Genomic DNA, 22696 nt, shown 5'->3' with positions numbered 1-22696 from the left:
ATTATCAATATAAATCGATATGAAATAATAATTTTAATCTAAAAACATCAACGATATAATAATTATATTGTGTAGTGAAAATTATATTTATATATTTCTTAATAAAGAGATTCAATATGAACATTTTTAAAAATAATAAAATAAATTAAAATATTTATGAGTTATAACAAAATTTTGGATTTTATCGATAAAACCGGATAAACTTCTATTACTAGCTATCAATGCCAGTTATAGAAGTAGCTATCAATTTGTATTATTGATATAATTTAAATTTTTTTGCTATATATTGTAATTTTTTCACAATTCTCTTTCAATTTATATAGTTTGACATTTATTTTTTTAAAAAAAACGTTAGATCTTTTTAGATTAAGACCCACCCATTTGTTTGATTTTACCAAAAATTGACTCATCCTAATGGAAGATAAAGGATGAAATTTTATATGTAATCAAACATATCTTGTGTATATATAGTCTAGCTTTATAGAATATTGGCCACAACATATTAATTATGATACCCTAAGGTACAAACCACGAAAACATATGGTTAGGTAATTTTGACCTTACCCCAATTTTAGGTGGAAGATATAGACATCTGACCTTTAGAGACGAAAGCTATGTGTCAGCACCATCGAACCAAGCTTGTTTTGATGTACACTAGGTAATCTTTAATCAAACTTTCACTATGTGCATTAGAATATTTGAACATGCTTAAAAGGTATTAGTTCACCCCTTATAAGATATGGGTAACACTCAAAGTCTAGGATTTTGAATATGATTTAGATCCCCGACATTTTCCTGCATGCTCTACGACCATACATATTATCCTTATTTATCTTAAAGATTTATTAGAGGGAAAGTTCTCTCCATAAACCAACATAAGTCATTTTAGGATGTTTTGTTATCACTCACATGCATCATAGGAAAATTCTCACTCAACTCTAGAAGTTCTTATGATCGAGTCACCGAAAAGAAATGTGCACATTGTTAGTATATTTAATAACTTTTAATTGTTTTTAAAAGTATTTCTTAACCTTACTCTTGTTGTGCTCAAAATTCATCTCATTAATATGACAACAATTCATTTATGTTTTATTCTAAACTTGGAGAGTTATAACATGAGACAAAAGCTTGCCTTTTAACCTTATAAATTACTATACATATGAATTCAAATAAAACACTAATTACAAATCTTAATTGATTTGATCTCCAATCGAGCCAAGTTAAATTTTAAAAACATATATTAATTTTAGGGATAGTTGCAAATTTATCAATTAAATTCAAAATAATTAAGTATATAACAACATTTTAAAAAAAATTGCAAATATAACAAAATTTGTCATATTCTATCATTGATAGATCATGTTGTAAAAATTGGTCTATCACCGATAGATTATATGAGTCTATAAGTGATACAAGTCTATCAGTGATAATTTTGCTATATTTGCAATATTTCTTAAATGATGCTATATCATTAATTATTATTTCTCAAATGGGATAGATTATAATTACCCTTCATTTTAACCTAATAAGAAAATAAGACTAAAAATGAATGGGGAAACTTTAACCACAATACACACGAAGTCCAAACTCCGTAAGGGCCCAAACTGCTCTTCCAAAGCCCATTTTGTTCAGTTACCTATAAAAGGGCCCAAGCCATATTTTTCTGTAGCCTCTCCTCCTCCATTGTGGCTCTGTTCATTTCCAGTTGAAGTCGAAGCTTCTGCTCAACGATTGTGAAGTTTCACTCAGAAAGTCGCTGAACTCAGCCGTTCAGGTTCCGACGACAACCCTAATCATGGTTGCTCCAACGGTTCTTATGGTGTGTATGAGCCTGTTACTTCTTTTTTTTTTTTTTTTTTATCCGTCTCGGTTGTTTTTAATTGATTCTCATCACTGTTTCAGGTTGCAGAGAAGCCTAGCATTGCGCTTTCAATTGCTTCTGCACTCTCCCATGGCCAAGTAAGTTGTAGAAACACTTTATGGAACTCGTAGGACTTTAAGATTATAGGTACCGATCACTATGGGATTTTAAAGCCCACTTCCAAGTTTTTTTTGCCCTTCACTTGCCCGAATGACTTAGATAGTAGATTATACAGGGTTTAGATGATTAACAGTGGTTCTCAGTTGGAAGAGTAAATTAACATTCATGGGATAGCTTGAAAAACCTACCGTTCAAATGTATATTAGCATGCTCGTATCATTTTGCTTATTCTAAGATATGTAATTTGAACATTTAGCTTGTAAGTAGAAGCTTGCATGATGGTCTCCTGTCTGCAAGTGTATACACTTTTTCTCAAGTTTATTTAACACATTCTTTTGGGCTATACCGTGTTTGTTATTTCCATTTTTAATTTATCCTTAGAATTTTTTACTGGTTTAAGAGAGTTTTTTTTTTTTTCGTCAAGGAAATATTTTGTCTGAGTGTTTGTAAAGAAGGCCTAAGCACGAAGGGTTTTATAAAAGGCCTCAAGTTGAGAGACATCAAGCATGTCACAAATTAAGTTACAAGGGGAAATTCAAATGAGATTGCTTTCAAGAGATTTTAGAACGTGTCTTGTGAACCCCCACCACTAGCCCTTTAAATGTGAACCATTCTTAAATAACCTTACACTAGAGAGAAACAACTTCCAAGAAAAGACCACAATTATTTATCCTGCAAGTCCTTTTTAGACATCTCAAAATATCAACACTCAAGCCTCCAGGTCCATTGGTCTAGAAATGACTTCAAACTAGCAAAGTTAGAACCTCCAAAACTTCATCAACCACATGGCACTTGTGGTTTGATATAATTTTAAAAAGTTTGGGTCTTTTTGTTGAGGTCAGCTTTCTCTTCTTTGTCTTCTTCTTTTTGGTTATTTTGGTCTATAGAGAAAATGTGTACTTTTTGGTTCTTTGGGCTGTTTTTCACGCATCCAAATAGGAGTGTTAATTCTTCTTCGTTATATTGATGAAAAGTATTGTAGGAGTGTTCGCTTGCAAGATTTTTTTTGGATCCTTTTCCTGCAAGAGTTTGAGGTTTCGTTGGCTTGGCAGAGGGAGGTTCATCTGGTGATCGGGGAATTTCTTATTCATCTGCCTTTAAGAAAGAAAGGGTGTTTCCTTCGGTGTGTTGGGGTGTGTGCAGTGATTCGGAATCTGTGGGGTGAGAGAAACAATATAGTGTTTAGGTGTGTGGGAAGGGAACCTTGTGAGGTTTGGTCCTCGGTGAGGTTTCATGTTTTTCTTTGGGCTTTGCTTTAGAAGGTTTTTTGTAATTACTTTATAGGCTGTATTTTACCTAGTTGAAAACTGTTTCTTTAGTGGGGTTCTTTTTTTTAGACTTGGTTTTTTCGGATGCCCTTGTATCCTTTCATTTTTTTCTCAATCAAAGTTATTGTTTTTGTGAAGAAAAAAAATGTATAGCGTGCTTTTCAAGGGAGAAAAGAAGAACAATTTAGGAAGTAATACTGACACATAAGTTCAATATATTAATGTTACAGATGTCTACAAGAAAGGGCAGCACAGAGGTACATGAATTTGACGGGAGATTTCTTGGGCATCATGCTTATTATAAAGTGACATCTGTTATCGGACATGTTTTCAGGTGCCTTTTCGTTTATTTTGATCTAGAGTGTATGTGATTGTGATTTTGTTGCTTTAGAAATTATATGTATGCAAAGAACATGAATGCTGAAGAAACTTTTAGTAATTTTGCAACAGGAAAAAAGTCCATCTTTTAAAGGGTTCACATGCAATTGATGGAGATAAACGACTAAGATCTAATAGTTGCAGTTGCAAGTTCTGCTGTCCTTTGTGGCGAACACATATTTCTTTGCATTCTATCTTTACTGACCTTTTCAACTAAGATATGTTTTTTTCTATTTTTGATAAGAACTAAGATATGTATATTTGTGTATAACATAATTGTTTTTCTTTGAATTTAAAATTTTTGCTTTTTAGACTGTCTTTTACAATTGTGGTTTCTTTTCCTCTTATCACTTCGACACATGCTTTAATATAATCCTTGTTCTTGGAATCTTGTATTTATTTATTCATTTATTATTTTTCTTTTGAAAAGAGAAGAGAAACAAATTTCATTGATAAATGTAACAAAGGTCGTGTACTGAGAATCCAATTGTAAGGTAGCTAAGAGTAAGTTAAGGGTGAGTTAGTTAAAATTGGTAGTTGGTTAGTTTGTTATCCTACAAGCTTGTAATCATTTCACCTATAAAGAATAACATCTCCCCTCACTTTGAGGACGAGATTCATTTTCATTTTAATTATATTTTTGGTATTACACAAAAAGGAGTGAAACTCCAAGAGCCTAGAAGGTGCATTGTAAAAGTACCTTCCAATTTAGAGGTTATGTAATTGTTTATTAAGATATGGTTGGAATCTGTACGCTGTAAATGATTGTCTATTCTTGAGCCCAAGCTGGGCATGGTGTTTTTCGTTAATAACAATGAAATTTTACGAAAACAGTTGATAGCACAAGAATTATTTGTCTACATAATTAACAATAACAAGCAAGAAATAAAGGCCAAAAGAAAGCAGTTGTAATATACATAGCACCCTTGAGCCTGAGGCTGGGCATGATTTATCAGGCATTTGTTACCTTGAATTTTTTTCTCCCTGTTCATGTCTCTCTATGTATCTGTGATTCTGTCTATATAATTTTATATAACACGTCTCCTATTTCTCTTTATTTACTTAATTAATGATAAAGGCTTTAGTATTATTTTTCCTCAAATTATCCAATTGCAGAAGGAAAAGTATCTAACTGTTGTTGTATTTATATGTCTGTAGTATAAATTGGCAAACAGTGGTTTTATGGCTATTAATTCTCAAGAATGCTCTTTGCTGAAATGATCAGTTTTTCTGATACTGTCTGATAATGCTTGCTTGCGTGGTTATTTTTGGTTGCTTTGTGATGATGGACTAGTCCTTTACCCTCTGGACATTTTTATAGTGCATTTCTCCGTTGTCTTTTCGTGGGTTTAGTATAGATTTCCAAGCTGGATTTCAAGATTGGAAGAGCACCGATCCTTTGGATCTTTTTCAAGCTTCAGTAATTAAGACAGAATCAAACCCAAAGGTATGAGTGGTTCTCACATTATTTTTTGAAGTATTTTGTGCATTTGCCCCCTTTGGTTTGGTTCAGTCAAATCTACTACGAAAAATGTAAGTAGTTGCACTTTGGAAGATGAAAGATCTGATTTTAAGGATGATACCAATATTAGTATTAACAGTTTAGGCGAGGAATTTGGTTTCATGAATCAAGTTTTGGTAGCAGAAGTTTTTCTTTTCTTTTTTTCCCTGTAGAATCTTATGAAGGAGATGTTAAGCTCTTTTTGCAGTTGGTAATAATTCTCCTTTACTAGAAGAATCTTGTGATGGATTTTCGCACCAGAGTATCTAAAAAATGACGATCTAATGAGTTGTTTTGAGGAGGAACAGTTCCAAATTAATCCTTAGCCTTAAGTTGGTATTCCTAATTTGCATTTGTTGTCAAAAGATTGGAGTGTTTGTGTTTGAGCCATCATTTTGGGATGTTTTTTGGAACAAGTTTCCAACTTTTGTTATTAACTGGTGTTTTGTGGATGTTGAAGTTTTAGTCTGGTTTTGGCTCTTTAAACTAATCTCTGTAAGTTTCTTCATCAAACAGCCAATTAACTTTACCAGACTTTCTGATTGATATATTTTGTAAAAGGTCAATTTTCACTTCATTATCTTTTTTTTATGTAGTTTATTGGACAAGGGAGCATTAACACTCTCTCGGTACTAATGGAAGTTGTATTCTCCATATATTCTTGGTGGTCTGTCTTGTATAAACAGCCTCTCAAGGATCAAAACTATGCTTGGAGACTATGTCATGCCCTGTTTTGTTTATTTTTAGATGATTGATATCCAGGATACACTTTGCTTGTTTTCCAACTTTTATTGTTAAGAAAATATCAACTATTTTTTCTTGGTTTTAGGCTCACATATGTCAACATTTAAGTCGAGAAGCGCGTGGTTGTGATTGTTTGGTTTTATGGTTGGATTGTGATCGCGAAGGAGAAAATATTTGTTTTGAAGGTACTCCCCCACTGAAATCATGAGTCCACTTTTTTGGTCTTATTGGTAAAGATGATCTTATGTATAAATTCCTGAAGTTTTTTTTCCCCTTTGAAGATGATTTTATCTATAAATTCCATTTATCTTTGTTTTGGTTTTGCCTTCATCTCCTCTGGTTATAAATTTTAGCCTTTGTGAAATTGTTCATAAACAAAAGGCTGAGGCATACGGATTGGGCAAGCTAGAGTAAAGAAGATTTTTTGGCTTCTCGTTGGGTTGGGAAAAAAAATATATTCCACGTTTGGACAGTATTGATGACACCGGCCAGGTAAAATGGGTTGGACTGAGAAAACGACGCATGGTTGTCTTCTTCTTCCTCATCTGTAACACTGCTTAGGGTTCCGAGGAATTTCAAATTTACTATGCCTACATTTTGTTCTAGTGTATTTTCTTCTTAGCACGAATTGACTTTCACAGTGCTTCTTGGATGGTTTTTATGTCTTCTGCACTTTGTTAGGTACCTCCTAACAAGATCAAGAAATACAAAGAACACTAAAGATAGATTTATATACTGTAATATCAATGAGAAAGCTACAATATACCATAGCCTTTCAAGAGGGTTAGTCTCTTCCAAATTCCCCGAAGGAAACTCCACAAACTTATTAATACTTTCCTCCTATTTTTAACTAAAGCCCTAACAAACTTACTAGCTATTTACTGCTTCTAATAACCATACCAATATTCTACTAATAATTCTACTATACCTCTAACCAGGGCTCTCACACATTCTTGGATGGAACTTTCTCAATTTTTAGCTTTGATTTTTTTTCTTACCCGTCGCTTTCCACCCAATTGATTGCAATGAAGTTTTTCCATGTTGAATCCCTCAAAAGATTCACATCCTCAAGTATCTCAATGATTCCTTGATCTTCTTTTAATTCAATAACCTCTTTATTTTGAGTGAATTTTCGATTTTCTTGAATTCTAGTCCCACGGTACTCCTTTTGACTAACTAATTTTTTTAATGCACAATTGAGGCCTTTTAACTCATTGTTTCCCTCCATTGAACTGTCAATCAACTGCAAGCATTGGTCCATTGTTCTAAGCACAACTCAATTGACACAAACTTGTACTATCAATTTTGAGGTCAGAGGTTTGATCCCCAAAACCCATATATTGTAGAAAAATAATAATTTGTATTAAGATTTTAGTCTTCCTTCCTAGGTTTTTCTTAGTTTGTTTCCAATTTTCTATAAATAAGGAATTCCCCTCATGTGTTCAATAATTTTTTTAATTGATAACAAAAAATTTGAATTGATTCTTGGAGAATTCTCTCATTTAATCCCTTAAGCTACACCATTCTCTTTCTTGAGAAAAGATTGAAGACCATCATGTAAATTAAATTGAAACTTATTTAGTAAATATATGGTATAAACCACATCATACTCATCTTGTAAAATCACTTTGAGTCTTGAGACTTTGTTTTGGAAGATTTTCCATCCCTTCCAACGAACCATGTTTCCAAACTCATCCACCTAGCTCGTTGACTATGGTTGGGTTTTCTTGTCTGTGGTTTTGTCTAGCTGTTTCTTGGATTTTATTTGGTTTTCTTGGGCTTTCGGTAATTTCTTTTGTGACCACTGTTTTGTGTTGCTTATTAGATTTCTATTTTTGGTTTTCTTTTGTTTGTTTCTTTCTCTCCCATGGAGTTTGTATCCTTGAAAAGTATTGTTTCATGATAAAAGAAATACATTATATGTTTCTTATCAGGAAAGTGTTGACATTGGTTCTGTTGCAGTTATTGAGTGCACTGGATTTGGTGGCAATGGAACAAGGAAAAAAGTGTATCGTGCAAGGTTTTCTTCTGTTACTGAGAAAGATATTCTGAAGGCTTTGGATAACCTTGTTGAACCTAATAGAAACGAGGCACTTGCTGTTGATGCTCGACAAGAGATAGATTTGAAAGTTGGAGTAGCCTTTACACGATTTCAGACTACCTTTTTTCAGGGAAAATATGGAAACCTCGATTCCAGACTCATTTCGTTAGTTCTCTTCTAGTTCTTGCTCACCTTCTTAAGGCATTTCATGACACATATATACATCAATACATGCAATGTGTATGCACTTTTTTGGTGCACTGAGGGAAACATATTTCTGCTATTAAATTCTCACCTCTTCCGTATATTGCTATAATGTTTTTTGGAATTTAGCAAAGGAAAAATAAGAGAATCGCCACTTCTAGCTTCTAATGTTTGAATATATTAATTGTAAATTTTCTTATTTGTCTTATCAACGAAGATGCTGAAATTTTGAATAAAATGAATTTTTCATAACCATTTAGGGTGGTAGATTGTCATGTTATCTTTATGACTATCTCAAATGAAAATTGCTCTTTACAACTCTTATGATCTTTGTTCCTTTTTATCAGTTGAGAAGAGTTCTTTTTGTGACTTCTTTGGTTTGGGGTTTGGCTTTCCCACCCTCCTTTTTTTATTTCATATCTTTTAAAAAGGTTTTCTTTCCCATCCAAACAAGAAGAAGAATGCACGGTTTTCATATGCAATGTTTTTTTTGGGTAAATGATACACGCTCATATGCAAAAGAAAATAAAGGTGATGAATATTGGAGACTGTGTTATTGAGGTATGTACGTTTTCTCATTTTAAATGTTTCCCTATTAGAACATGGTTTGTATTTCCTATAAAAGAACATTTTAATTCATTTAAAGAACCTTTCTCGGTTTGTATTTCCTATAAAAGAACATTTTAATTCATTTAAAGAACCTTTCTCTTGTGACGTGCCGTGCATTTTTTTTTCTTTTTGAATACATTTTCTTATTATTTTGACTAATATTACAGTTTTGGATGTCTAGTTATAATAGTTGGCTTCACTTTCTTGTTTAAATTATCTACTGTCTCAGTCGTTTCCTCCCATTCTACCTTCATTTACTTCACTTTAGTTTGCCAAGTATGAAATATCTCTAGTCATTATTTTGATTCACAAATGTTGTCAACTTCCCTAATGATCTGGATCTCTACCTTTTATCTCTGCAATTATGTTTCGAAGGATAAAAGTAATGTGATTGTACTTGTGATACTTGACGTTTGAGGCTTAGTTGGAGTAAAATATATTGGTATCAAGTTGTTGTACGTTCTGTACTGGCTAATCAATACGTTATTCACTTGTTTCAGCTATGGACCATGCCAAACTCCCACGCTTGGGTTTTGTGTACAGCGTCATTTGCAAATAACCACCTTTAAACCAGAAAAATTTTGGTCTGTATGCCCTTATATTCTGCAAACCGGCTATGAACTTAATTTGGACTGGGAACGTGGCAAGTTATTCGACTGTGATGTGAGTTGTTGTTTTGGCTTTGACAAACACTCTTAATCTATTCTTTGCTATGCTTACTGTTGATACTTTTTCCCATGTTTCAGGTTACTGCAATGTTTCAAAAACGAGTAATAGAAGATGGAATTGCAGAAGTAACAGAAATATCAGAGAAGCAAGAAAACAAAGTTCGACCTTCTGGACTAAATACAGTTAACCTTCTGAAGGTAGATAAATGACTACGAGAATTGTCTCCCCTTGTAAGAGTTTGTGGTCTTCGTTTTTTAAGGAGTTTTTCAAAACTGATTTTTAACATTGATGCCCTTTTTAAGAACCCTAGTTCTATTAGAGTTTGTTAAGTTTACTTGCAACCATAATTTCACAAGAATACCATTTCTGTTTTCTAAATTTATTTATTTTTTAATGAAAAATGAAGGTCTAATATTGATTCAACTTTTAATTCATCATCATGAAATTCAGGTTGCTTCAAGTGCACTAGGATTTGGACCTCAAATGGCAATGCAACTAGCTGAACGATTGTATACGCAAGGATTCATCAGGTTTTCTTTTCATTTCTTTCTTATCCCGAAAATTTGTCCAGTTAGTAAATCTTTATTATTTAGGGAACTATTGTAAATGGCAAAACGGTTGAAAATATTTACAAAATATAGCAAAATACCAGATTCTATCAATGATATTATTATCACCGATAGACACTCATATATCTCTTCTCACTAACTTTGTATTTTGGATCATTACTCTCTTTTTACTATATTATTAAAAAAATTGACTCCGTGTAAGAAAAACACTCTTATACATATTAAGGTTTGGGAAGTGAATCTCAATGTAATCAGAAGAAAAATTAACAAAATTTTAGACACAGACATTATGCTTCTGCTTGTTGAATCTTTGCCAATTCTCCTCTTTATCTTGTTTGAATTATCTGAAGCATTTCTTATCTTTTCCTTCAACTAGTTGAACAATACTTCCTTTATATCTGATGTTTTCTATACCTAATATGAATCTCTCTTTCTATGTTTATTTTTATTATTATTTTTTCTTTTGTCATTTTGCCTTCTTATTGTAGCTATCCACGTACAGAAAGTACGGCTTATCCTTCTTCGTTTGACTTCAAAGGCACTCTACATACCCTAGTGAAAAATCCAGAATGGGGTGATTATGTACGGATGCTTCTGTCTGATGGATACAGTAAACCACGATCAGGAACTGACGTGGGTGATCATCCTCCCATTACTCCAATGTGTTTAGCAACAGAAGATATGTTAGGGAGAGATGCTTGGAGATTGTACCAATATGTGTGTCAACATTTCATTGGATCTCTGTCTTCTGACTGCAAGTATATTAGGTAGGGAATTTTGTTTTGTTTGTTTTTCGTTTAGATTTATTGTATCTTAAATATGCATCGTGGAAGACTTTGCTGGTACTAATTTATGGTTTGCGTTATCTATCCAGGAAAAATTGAAATTGTATCGATTATTCCTTTTTTCTTACATTACAAAAATACATAGGTCTCCTAAATAGAAGAAGACCTAGAACATGAAAGGACAAAGTTCTGCCATAGTAATCAATTTCTAGTTCTGGCGTTGAAACAATGTGACAATAGAAGGAATAGAAGGAATAGAAGGAAAGATTATAGAATTTTATGACAACGGTTTTGGAGCTGTTAGAACAGTTTTTACTAGGTTTTAAAGTGAAGGAAATTTGTGTGGCTGCTTGATAATATTTTTTTGATCAAATTGATAACATTTGCATTTTCTGCTTCTAATTTTTAAAATCGTACATTCTTACACATGGAAATCCTTTTGATATCCTAATCAAATGGGAAACCTTATAATAATTTATGTTTTTTTTTTTTTGAAAAGGAGACAAGCTTCTTTATTATTAATAAACTTAATGTACAAGATATCTATACAATGAGAATAATAGGGAAACCAAGAAATTGGGGGGAGAGAGAGATAGGATCAGTAGGTGCACCCGGACATCTCAACTAGGTTGATACCCCCATAGCACCCTCATCATATCCAAAATACAAAGAAAAGACCAAAGTACAAGAAGAATACTAAGGTCATGAAAAGACCAAAGTAACAACCACAATAACAACAGAAGCTACCTACGGTCCAATTGAGGCAGATGTCTTGAATGGAGTAAAAACATAACGTTAGAAATACATATGAAACCCATCCAAACTACATTGAATCTCATCATATGAAGGCGGTCCAATTGAGGCAGATGTCTTGAATGGAGTAATCTTGGAATTCTGCATTTGAAGAACACCAAGCTGCTGCGTTTCTTTTAGAAATCTCTACGATGTCAACCCAATCCTTTTTTTTTAATCATGGAAGATGCGTTGGTTAAGTTCAAACCAAATCTCAGCTAGAAGTGCTTTTATCAAATTAATCCAAACTAGGAAAGGTTTTTTTATAAACAAGGCCCCTCAATAATTGCCGCACATTGGCGCTAAACAAACCATCAAAGACCCAAACTGATTTGAGCATGGAAAATATGCTAAACCAACAATTAGATGAGAAGGGGCCGAAAATGAATAAGTGAATTAAGAGCTCACTGTTTTCCAAGCAAAGAGGGCTCATTGAAGGCGGCAAACACATATTGGGAAGCTTCCTTTGCATAGTCTCGGAACAGTTTAGAGAACCCACTGCCATAATTCAAACAAAGACATTTATTCTCCTTGGACTGCTGGTTTTCCAAGGTGCTTTAGAGTGATCTTTTTCCGAAGGTGAAGAGGGAGAAGGTGCTTTGAAAGGGACTTAACTGAAAAATGGCTTGAGGATTCTAATGACCAAACTCTCCTATCATCCAAGCCCGTTAGACCATTATGAGATATGAGTGTTAAAGAAACTGGAAATCTTGAATTTCTTCATCTTTAGCAATCTTCGAAATACTAATGACCAAGATTTAGTGACAAAATCCCAGTGGACAGCAATTGAATCATTGGGCTGCTGAGCTAATCTGAAAAGATTTGAAACTGAGATTTAAGAGGGAGATCACCTATCCACGAATCTGTCCAGAAAGCTACTCTCCTTCCGTTTCCTGTTTTGAAAGTTGCCAACTCAACCACCTTTTCCCATTCTAGAGATACTGATCCATGGACTTCTAAGACTGTTTCCTGATTTGTTTAGAGTCTGCCAATCAAATATTTTGCAGCCATGTATACTTTTAATTACTTGACGCCACAACGCGGAGTCTTCTTTCAAAAACCTCCTGCCCCATTTAGCAAGGAGGGCTTGTTTTTATTATTTAAACCGTCCAAACCTAGCCCCCCCCTAATTGAGAAGGCTTGACCTTTTTCCATGAAGCCAAATGATTAATCTTGCTGCCCGAATTCCCCTCCAAAAAAAAATTTTGAATTAACTTTTCAAAATCAGAAATTACCTTTTCTGGAATGGCAAAGATGGAGAGGTAGTAATTAGGGAGGCTGGCCAAAACTGAGCTGCAAAGAATTTGTCTTCCAATTCTTGAAATATTGAATCTTTTCCATCTATCCAGTTTTTTGTAAATTCTGTCTACGACTGGCTGCCAAAACAATTTCTGCCTAGGATATCCTCCCAAAGGAAGACCCAGATACAAAAATGGAAGTTTTTCCATTTTACAGCCCAATTTTCCAGCCATGCGAGAAAGGACATCATTCCCCAAATTTATTCCACTTAATACTGTTTTTTCCCAACTCACTTTCTGGCCTGAACACCATTCAAACAGATTAATGGTCTCCTTGAGCTTAATTAGCTGTTTTCATCATCTTTACAGAACAAAATGGTATTTTCAAGATATGTTAGCTTTTGTAGTTATAATGATGGATTTATGAGAGTATCAGAAATTGAAGTCAAGGCTCAGAAGAGAGTTAAGGTTGGAATGTAATAGAGGGGTGTTTGGTTTAAGTTTTAACTTTTCAAAAGTTTATTTTTTAAATTAAGTCATTTTGGAAAAAGTTGAAGTTCTTGGCAACCACTCAAAACAGTTTTTGATACAAAATGTATCTTGAACCGTTTTTATCAAAAGAGTTTAAATAAAGATCTTCAAACCCTTAAAATTCTTGTCACGATTGGTAAAAGGAGAAATCCTAATTAAGGACTTCTAACATAACTATGATCCCTATAGTCTATAAACTAAATCTCCTTGAAATTTGCAAAAGAAGCTAAATTAGATTGCTGAAAATTCTGCAACTTTTCTTTCTTTCTTTTCTTTTCTTTTCTTTTCTTTTTGTGTGTCTATGTATTTTAATCAATTATTCACATTTGAAACTGCCTTTGAAGGACGAAGATACAGTTTTCAATCGCTGGAGAAATATTCAACTGTACTGGGTCACGTGTTACAGTAAAAGGATTCACCTCCATTATGCCATGGTTGGCAGTAAATGAAAAAAAACTACCTCAGTTTCTGAAGGGAGAGAAAATTGAAGTTGCAAGAGTGGATCTTTATCAGGTAGCGCTCTAGTAGCCTCTGAAAACATTGCCGAATTGCTAACAATATCATATTATTTCTGTAGAAGATCTTGAAATTTTACTTCTGTGCTGTTTGAATCTAATTTAAGGGTTTGATAAACAATTTCTACAAGAATAGGACATGAGATATGCTCTTGATCTATAACAATTGGAATACTGCATTTAGAAATATTGAATGTTTAAGCCAAAAAATTGAATGTTTAAGCTGTAAAAAGATTCGTACTTTTCATTCCTATTTGTTAAGAAGAAACAGAATTTCCATTGATAATTGAAAGGAACATTATTGGGAGTGAAATTAACAAAATATAGCGAATAAACAATCTCTCAACACATACTAATATCATTGGAAAGTAATTTGCAAGAAAAGAGGAAGAAAATGCCGATGAAAGGTTTTATCTTGACTATATGAAACTGTTTTTGCGAAGCTAGATGCTTATCTTAAAAATCATCTGATTTTGTTCAAGACAAATTTAAAAATGATAGCCTTTGACAGCATTAACCCAAACCAGATGAGCTTTAGATTCAATAAAGGACCAGATAGCAGCTGAGTGATGTTATATCTAGAGTTACCGTTAGAAACCAACTGAAAATCAAAGATTCTGAATAGGAGATGCAAACAATCCAATGAATAAGAGCAATGGAAGAACATGTGATTTTGGTCCTCATCAGCCATCAATAAGTACGTTTTATTCCCGTCAACTATTAGTATTAGGCATCAGTTTTCAGTAATATGAATGATTTGTACTTCTCTGTTAAACATTAATTTTCAGTTACCATTCTTTCCTATAGAAGTATGTAGAAATTAAGTATGCCCGAGGATATTGAGATGAGTGATATTTAGATGCTCCACATGCATTATTGTCAATGGCATAAACCAAGGCTACATTTTTTATTGTTTACTCTTAAAATTCTCAGGGGAATACCACACCTCCGGATTATTTAAGTGAAAGTGAGTTGATTTCTCTCATGGAGAAGCATGGAATAGGCACAGATGCATCAATACCCGTACACATTAACAACATAGGCGAGCGCAACTATGTTCAGGTTAGTTATGTCCTGCAGGCTGATATGATAGTTTTTGGCATGGAAAAATTGTACGCTGTTTAGTTATTTAGTTACATTGTTCTGTTGCAGGTTCAAGCTGGGAGGAGGTTGGTTCCAACTAACTTGGGCATCACCTTAATTAGAGGATATCAATGCATTGATCCAGATCTCTGTTTACCAGATATTCGAAGTTTCATCGAGCATCAGATCACTCTTGTTGCCAAAGGTCAAGCAGATCATTCTAGTGTTGTGCAGAGTGTATTGCAACAGTTCAGGCAAAAGTATAGCTACTTTGTTAAGAAGGTTATTTTCCACTGTGGCTTACTTACTAGTGGACATATTGTTATCAATAAAGCATTAGAGACTTTTCGTTCTTTTCTTTTTCATTTTTTGTTTTAATAAATTTATTATTAGTTAAATTCAAACCTTTTCTTATTTACTTTTTAGTCATGTTCTTTATTTACTTATTAGTTATTTTGGTGCAAAATGATTCCAGACATGTAATAAGGCTTTCCTCTTTTGTTATTTTAATGCATAGCATCTGGAACCAGGCTTTTTAACTTCTCAATTGGTAAAATTGCTTCTTATCTTGTTCAGATTGATCATATGGATGCTCTGTTTGAAGCACAATTTTCTCCCCTTGCCGATTCAGGACGTGCTTTGAGCAAATGTGGAAAGTGCCTACGGTATATGAAGTTTATTTCTTCCCAACCACAGCGTCTGTACTGTGGTATATGTGAGGAGGTTTATTATCTTCCTCAAAAGGGAACAATAAAGGTAAATATCCCACAAAATAATGCCAATTCCTTCCATTGATTCCATCGACTCTTCAGCTTTTTTTGTTTCACGTTCTGTATATCTTCGGTGGGGTATTTTCTTAATGTACGCTCATTTTTTGAAAGAATGTGGTAACTGCAGCACTATCTGAATTAGCTTGTCGACTATTTAGTAATTCATATGTATTGCTGCTTTTACGTGCAATATTTGGAATATAAGTAATTGCAGAAATTGTTGCATGCCTTCAACTTCATTTTGTTACATTTCTTGTTTCTGGTTGCACAATTTATGAAGGATTCACTTTCTTTTTAAGTAGTAGCCATGATTACTAAATGCTGCTTTTATCGTTGATGGCTGTTACACTGAGGTTGATGACTTATGTTCTGAATGTTTCTAAGATCGCTTGGTTGAATATAAGAGCTCTCTGATTCTACAACGAAATAACTCATCGTTCTTTTTCAGCTGTATAAGGAACTTACATGCCCTCTGGACAACTTTGAGCTCTTGATTTATTCCTTACCTGGCCCAGAAGGCAAGTCATTTCCTCTTTGCCCATATTGCTACAATAGTCCTCCATTTGAGGGTATCAACACATTATATGGTGCTTCTAAAGCCAACCCAAGTTCCGGAACATCAAGCAAGGGAATGGGCATGCCATGCTTCATGTGTCCACACCCAACATGTCGACATTCTTTAATAACCCAAGGAGTTTGCGCTTGTCCAGAATGTAGCGGGACACTTGTCCTAGATCCTGTGAGTGCACCCAACTGGAAACTCAACTGCAACAAATGCAATTGTCTTGTCTTCCTTCCTAAAGGTGCTCATAGGATTTCCACCACACGTGACAAGTGTGCTGATTGTGACTCTACAATTATAGAAGTTGACTTCAACAAGAAAACGACACCATTGGAGGATGGAGCTACACTGTTTGTTGGATGCATTCTTTGCGATGAGTTTCTCCATTCACTTCTGGAGATGAAGCATGGAAAATCATTTATCAGAAACAGAGGTTCAAGAGGAAGAGGAAGGGGAAGAGGACGGGGAAGGGGAGGAAGAGGACGTAGTTCAGGGAAACCAATGGACCCAAAAATGAGTTTCCGGGACTTCTGAAGAAAAGCAAACTATCATTTAGAAATTTTAGAGGAAGTACATGAAATTTTTTGGAAGGAAACGCAAAGAGATGAGCCACCTACACCTTTCCTTATACATAATTTGCCTTAACTTGGATGGTGTTAGCTCTTGTGTTCCTTAGGTTGGTAAGCTGCTGATGAACGTCTTTATTTTCTTGTTTTTCCTTATGTAGTCAAAATTTTGAAGACTAGCGTGTTTTTACTACCCTTTATTCTTTAATATAATGAAGAAATGTGGAATGACGCCTGCCATTCGATCGTTTATGAAATATCCTGAATTTGTAGATTATTCGAAGGAATTTGAGCGGATCCACAATCAGTTTTTTGATAGCAATTCTTGAAAAATCACATTGGTATGTAAATCAATGAGCAAAACAAAAAGAATGGCTATGATGAGTTGTCTACCAGCATTGATTAAAAGTAAAGATATGATTCTTATCATTATTAGTAATAAATTACTACTAGTGCGTATAAATTTTTTTTATATTATAGTTGAGAGCATATTTCAACCACCATGAGTATTGTTTACTGATCGTCTTTCTCGTTTCTCATTTTAGTTTATCAATACACTCCCATATTGATCTACTGGTTTCTCATTTTTGAGAAGATTTTATAGCTCGACATTTGATGCTTGATCAATTGATAGTTGTTTAATTATTCCTATCGTGACAATGAGACCACAACAATGTGACACTCGAACCAAATAAATTTTATTTAGCATGGCAAATGGGTTCCAGGGGTACATTGAAAAAGATTTTATAAGAACTTATAATTATGGCCTAAAATATGTAATATTGAAATTTTAAAAAGACCTAACTTATCAGATCACGACAATTTGTTGAAATTATTTTCTGGCTAATTCATTAAATTAAACTACTATTGTTATATAATGTCCTTTCTCATAATCAAGTAATATTTTCAACATTCTAATTTTTAGCAAGCAATCCATATAAAGATTGAGAATGTTCTAGGCGTAGCAAAAATGCCGAATTTCCTCCTGCTAATTTCTCGGATTGAAGTGTTAACAATCTGTATGACAATATGACAACCTACTGAATATTATCACAAAAAAGAAATAAACATGATCTCATTTTCATGGCTAGCAACATTTTGATGTATCAGCCAGAAGAAGGTAGAGGTGGTGGAATATGATTTGGAGGTGGCGGCGGGGGCATCGATGACATTTGCATAGGTGGCCTTCCAGGTTGCTGCTGCTGCATTGGTGGTGGCGGTGGTCGCCAAAGCTGTGGCTGTGCTCCTCCCATTCCCATTGGTGGAGGGATAGGCATGGAATGTGCTTGAGCCTGAGGTGGTGGCAGAGGCATGTTTGGGGGAGGTGGCCGGAACTGCTGAACTGGTGGTGGAATCATGGAACCCGGCATCATTTGACCTGGTTGCTGCGGCTGACCTTGCCAGGCTGGTGGTTGTCCAGCCATTGGCATAGGGGGGAAAGCCACCCCTTGTGGTGGCGAAGGACGTATTGCAGGAATAGGGTTGGGAGTGATTGCACCGTTAGCAAAGGGCCGCGGTGGCACTGGAGCTCCAATTGCACCATTAGGCTGTGCAACCTTTGGAAGTGTCGGAGGGCCACTTGCGAACAAAGTGTGAGGTCTACTCTTCTGGGGATTGCTAGCAGCCAATACTCTCTCTACACAGAAAATGTACACCAGAGGTAAATTAATCAATGATGATAAACTTCTCGTCTCAGTCGCCAAAAGTTCGAATCCTGTTCCTAACCTAAAAAAAATTCACAAATTTCAAAGATCAGTGAATAATTCTTACCTGCAGGTGTGCCGTGCCGCTCTCCCTTGGTATCTTTCTTATAGGCATATGAAACCGTTATTTGACGATTACAAAGATACTGACCATTCATCGCCTATTGCAAAAGTAGCAAAAAATTGTGTCAAGATAAGGTTACTTCATTCTTTTCGAGGTTTGAGTTACCAGGTGGACAAATTATTTTAAATCTTGTTGGCATTTGGAACTTCATATATAATATATAAAAACAGCAAGCTGTATGAATGTTGCGGGATTGAAATGATTGCCGATAAACAAAGCAATAACACACCTCAATTGCTGCATCAGATGCCTCAAAGGAGTCATAGCTAATAAAACCAAACCCACGCGAATTTCCTGTATCAGGATCCCTCATAATCTGGTTAAGAAAAAAAGAAAGACATTTCGGGTCAGAAGATAAATATATTAAGACTCAGATCTATGCAAAACAGTTCTAATACATCCCAAAAAAGAGCACAGTAGCAAGTACACACCAGATGAGAAAGAACCAAAAAGGATAAATAGGGCATACAACAAAAAGGGACCTTTTATTTTTTTTTAAACTGAGACAAACCTCTTTATTAATAATAAATGAAACTAATGCTTAAAGTATAAGAGTATTATACTACGAGCAAAATAAGAAAAGGATAATATCATCCAAACAAACTAGACAAAGATGAACTCGAGCAATACAAATGTGAAAACGACTTACAAATGATCACAAAGGAGAAACAACGAAAGAACCAAGCAAAAGAGTATTGAAACATTGGTAAAGGGCTTAATACAAAGAAAATATGAACACTTTTCAAGCGCCCACTTCAGACTGAATTTTGTATTCCACATGCTAAATAGAGGGATATGTTATTTAAAAGGATGGTAAAGGGAATAATGTTGTGCCTTATGCACTTAAGAGTTCAAAACTTAGGTTCATATTGCTCTTGAAACATGGTAGGAAACTGATTTGATAGCAGAGTTCAGTAGCCAAGAAGTCTAAGCATTCCAACGGCCATGATGTTATTAACCCCTTAAATTCCTAAAAAATTCCCGATCCAGCATACCCAACTACACAATTCAGGAGAGTAACAGGAAATAGAAAGTAAGGTCATATAACAAGTCCCATTCTCATAAAAAACATGATAGTAGTGGGAAAGTGGCGATAGAGAGGTGGAGTAACCCTCGTGGAAGAAAACCCAGCAAAAAAATCCTTGGCGTAAAAAGAAATTCTAAAAGTAATGGTAAGCCAAGAAAACAATTAAGGAAGAGATAGAAATTATATATTATTAAAAAAGACACTGAATACAGACAAAAGAAACCATAAACTGGTTGTTCAACCACCATTATGCTTGAAACTTGAAATAGAAGAGACATGTCGAAGAACTACAAGTAAAGGAGAAAGGGATAAAACAAAAAGAATAAGAAAAGGAATGTTATACTATTTCATAATCTAGATCAACTTTCTGGTCAAAGAGGCAATATCGTAGAAGAATGAATTTTCTCATTGCAAACTAAAGAGAAATTCATTAATAAAAGCCACAAATAACACAAACTTCCTACAAGTTTACTTACAACTCCCATAAAAAAAATACAGAATAGAGACCGATGATGTTCAGCATACTCCAGAAAAAATAAACAACCGTAAACATACTAAAAGGCAATTGTGATGGTTTAATATTTCCATGAAAGGCCTTCACTACGTTAAATTGTCATTAAATCACTTCTTTAGAGAGTAAGTAGTTCACTTGAAAATGAACTATAATTTACTAGTAAGTAGTTTGCTCAAAAATGAACTCTAATCTCCTGTGATAAACAAAACATACTAGAGTGATGGATTTATGGGAAAAGTTATAACCTTAGGATTTGTTACAATGACCCCAAATGCACTGAAAGTATCGTAGAGAAGCTTCTCATCTACATCCTGAAAGAAAAACCATGGTTTAGTTTCAATCTTTAAAACATTAGTCTTGCAAATTTTCCAGACATATCAGAATAAAATAAAGACTTACCGGGTCTAGGTTTCCTATGAAGAGATTTGCCCCCACATCCAAACTCTTTTTGTCTTGAGATGCCTGGAATATGCAATGCACACATAATAAAAGTTAAACATCCATTTTTATAAGAAGATGAAATACCATCCTCCTTTGCTGAATAGTACATCAGACCACATTATAGTGCAGTTGAACGAACAGGTTTCCTACATACCTTGTTTACACGAATTGGCTTCCCATAGAGCTTGATCATATTTAGCACCTTAATTGCCTGCAAAATCATAGAGAATGGAAAATCAAGATAACTTCCGAAAGCGTATAACTATGAGGATAAAAAGGCAAAAGAGTCCACAATATAACATACATAATCTGCATCTTCCTCACTGCGAAACTCAATGAATCCATATCCTTGATGCAAATTAGTGACTCTATCCTTTGGCACATACACATTAACTACAAAACAAGAAGTATGTACAATTTGTTCAAGGAAATAATCCAACCAAGAATAAGAAGGGAACAAAAGTAACTTCAACAGAGTTTTCAGAAATCCCCAAGAGTTCATTAGGAAAAAGAAATGAACGAACTCACCAACTGGACCGGCTTGAACAAACAGCTCCCAAAGCAACTCCTCAGACACCTGGCAGGGCATTCAAAAAAGAGTAAAAGCGTATGATAAAAATGAAATTAGAAGAACGGGGAAACCCTAGATGAAGGGATTTGAAGGTGAATTAGCTGATTCAGAAAGGAAAAAGAAGGGAAAAAAACCTGGGGATCTAGATTTCCGACATAGGCAGTGGCGTCTTGATTCCTCTCGGGGGCGTGCTGGCCGAGAAGATTAGCTCCGACTCCCGGCGCTATCTTGGTCGTCATCTTCTCCGGCTAGTCGGTGAAGCAGTTGCCTCCGTTTGAAGTTCACAAATTACAACAGACCAAAACCCCTTTGCACACTCGCGAGAAGCTAACAATTTTCTATGGGGTTTTGTTTTTGGTTTTAAAAAAAACACACCTTTTTCTTAATATTTAGTTCATTTTTTGAAACAATTTATAAAATTTGTAATCATCATATAGGCTCTTTTAAAAAAACAAAAAAACTCCACTACACATTTTAAAAATGCCCCATTAATCGGATTGAATCATCCTAAATATATATATTTTTTACCCGTTAAAAATATTGATTCATTTTTTAAAGAAGAATCATAACTACGTTTTTAAACTTATTTTAGATTTAGCTATCTCGAACCAAATAATAACTTAAATTTATTTTATATAAAATTACACGAAAAAAGATAATAGAATGAATCGAACAAAAAAAAGAGAAAAATGAAAGACATACCAGAAACATTTAAAAATTAAAAACAACTAGCTTAATGTTTTTTTTCATTTTGTATAGTAAATATTTTGATCATTTTTTATATTTATAAAAGCTAACATTTATTAATAAATTAGTAAATAAACTTTTTTTTTTTAATGCTAGGTGGATTTTACTAAGGTAATTTTTTATAAAATTTCTTAGCAAGTGTCTAAGTGTCTCCAAACACGTAAAACACTAGTTTGTGGTTATAATATTTACTATTGATTAAATTATCAACTTAATTTCTAAACTTTCGATTTGATTTTAAAAAGTATTAATTAAATTATTAAAATTAAAATTTTGTATTTCAAACCTTAAAATAAATGTTGGCAAACTTTTTACTTTTTATTCCCAAATTTGTGAAATTTTAATTATGAATCCATAAGTCATTATTAAAATTTAGTATTTATAATTTTACTATACATTAAAACGGAAAGCTTAATAACTCATGGATGATATTTTTTAAAAATATTCAAATATATTTTTAAACCCAAACTTAAAATTTATAAATAAAGGTTGTTAATTAAAATTGACATATAGTAAAATAATCAAAAACAAAAAAAATAATTTCACTTTTGTGTTTCAAGGAGCTCCATGGTAAAGAGAGAGAAAATAAGGGAAATTCTTTTGAAAATGAATTGAAATGACCCCTAAATTTTTGGTTTGTATAAACTAAAATCAACAATTAATTCATACTTGATTTAGATAGGAAATGACAAAGTTAATTGATAAAATGCGAAAATCAAAATAAAAAAGAATTTGATATGAAGTGATTGAATAAATGTTTAGC

General features: G+C 33.9%; 2 protein-coding genes across 3 annotated transcripts; one reads left to right on the top strand and one right to left on the bottom strand.

The window, feature by feature from the left end:
- Window positions 1-1681: 1681 nt before the first annotated feature.
- LOC101216022 (DNA topoisomerase 3-beta) lies at window positions 1682-17083 on the top strand. 2 transcript variants are annotated; one of them, XM_004147627.3, is made up of 15 exons: window positions 1682-1819; window positions 1903-1959; window positions 3480-3583; window positions 4981-5074; window positions 5958-6057; window positions 7835-8078; window positions 9227-9389; window positions 9473-9592; window positions 9846-9925; window positions 10453-10731; window positions 13655-13823; window positions 14759-14887; window positions 14978-15190; window positions 15485-15664; window positions 16127-17083. In XM_004147627.3, exons 1-15 carry the CDS (start codon window positions 1796-1798, stop codon window positions 16772-16774), a joined length of 2604 nt encoding a protein of 867 aa, XP_004147675.1. In that variant the 5' UTR covers window positions 1682-1795; the 3' UTR covers window positions 16775-17083. The 2 variants fall into 2 exon arrangements, with proteins under 2 accessions (XP_004147675.1, XP_011651110.1); XM_011652808.2 differs by lacking the exon at window positions 1682-1819 and having other exon boundaries at window positions 1944-1959; window positions 4986-5074.
- Window positions 17084-17676: 593 nt separating this feature from the next.
- LOC101211027 (splicing factor 3B subunit 4) lies at window positions 17677-21544 on the bottom strand. Its single transcript, XM_004147606.3, has 9 exons — window positions 21321-21544; window positions 21144-21192; window positions 20920-21008; window positions 20770-20826; window positions 20574-20636; window positions 20420-20485; window positions 18863-18949; window positions 18577-18670; window positions 17677-18442 (listed from the first exon to the last, which is right to left on the bottom strand). Exons 1-9 carry the CDS (start codon window positions 21423-21425, stop codon window positions 17913-17915), a joined length of 1140 nt encoding a protein of 379 aa, XP_004147654.1. The 5' UTR covers window positions 21426-21544; the 3' UTR covers window positions 17677-17912.
- Window positions 21545-22696: the final 1152 nt, after the last annotated feature.

Source organism: Cucumis sativus, chromosome 3 (genome assembly GCF_000004075.3).
Source record: "Cucumis sativus cultivar 9930 chromosome 3, Cucumber_9930_V3, whole genome shotgun sequence".
NCBI classification, from domain to species: Eukaryota; Viridiplantae; Streptophyta; class Magnoliopsida; order Cucurbitales; family Cucurbitaceae; genus Cucumis; species Cucumis sativus.
This window is presented reverse-complemented; position numbering and strand designations above follow the sequence as displayed.

Coding starts and splice junctions, on each gene's coding strand:
- LOC101216022 (XM_004147627.3), top strand. CDS start 1,796: ATGGTTGCTCCAACGGTTCTTATG. Junction 9,390..9,472: donor GCAAGTTATTCGACTGTGAT/GTGAGTTGTTGT, acceptor CCCATGTTTCAG/GTTACTGCAATGTTTCAAAA. Junction 15,665..16,126: donor CTCAAAAGGGAACAATAAAG/GTAAATATCCCA, acceptor GTTCTTTTTCAG/CTGTATAAGGAACTTACATG.
- LOC101211027 (XM_004147606.3), bottom strand. CDS start 21,425: ATGACGACCAAGATAGCGCCGGGAGTCGGAGCTAATCTTCTCGGCCAG. Junction 20,637..20,769: donor AGCCAATTCGTGTAAACAAG/GTATGTAGGAAA, acceptor TGCATATTCCAG/GCATCTCAAGACAAAAAGAG. Junction 18,671..18,862: donor CATCTGATGCAGCAATTGAG/GTGTGTTATTGC, acceptor CTTTTGCAATAG/GCGATGAATGGTCAGTATCT.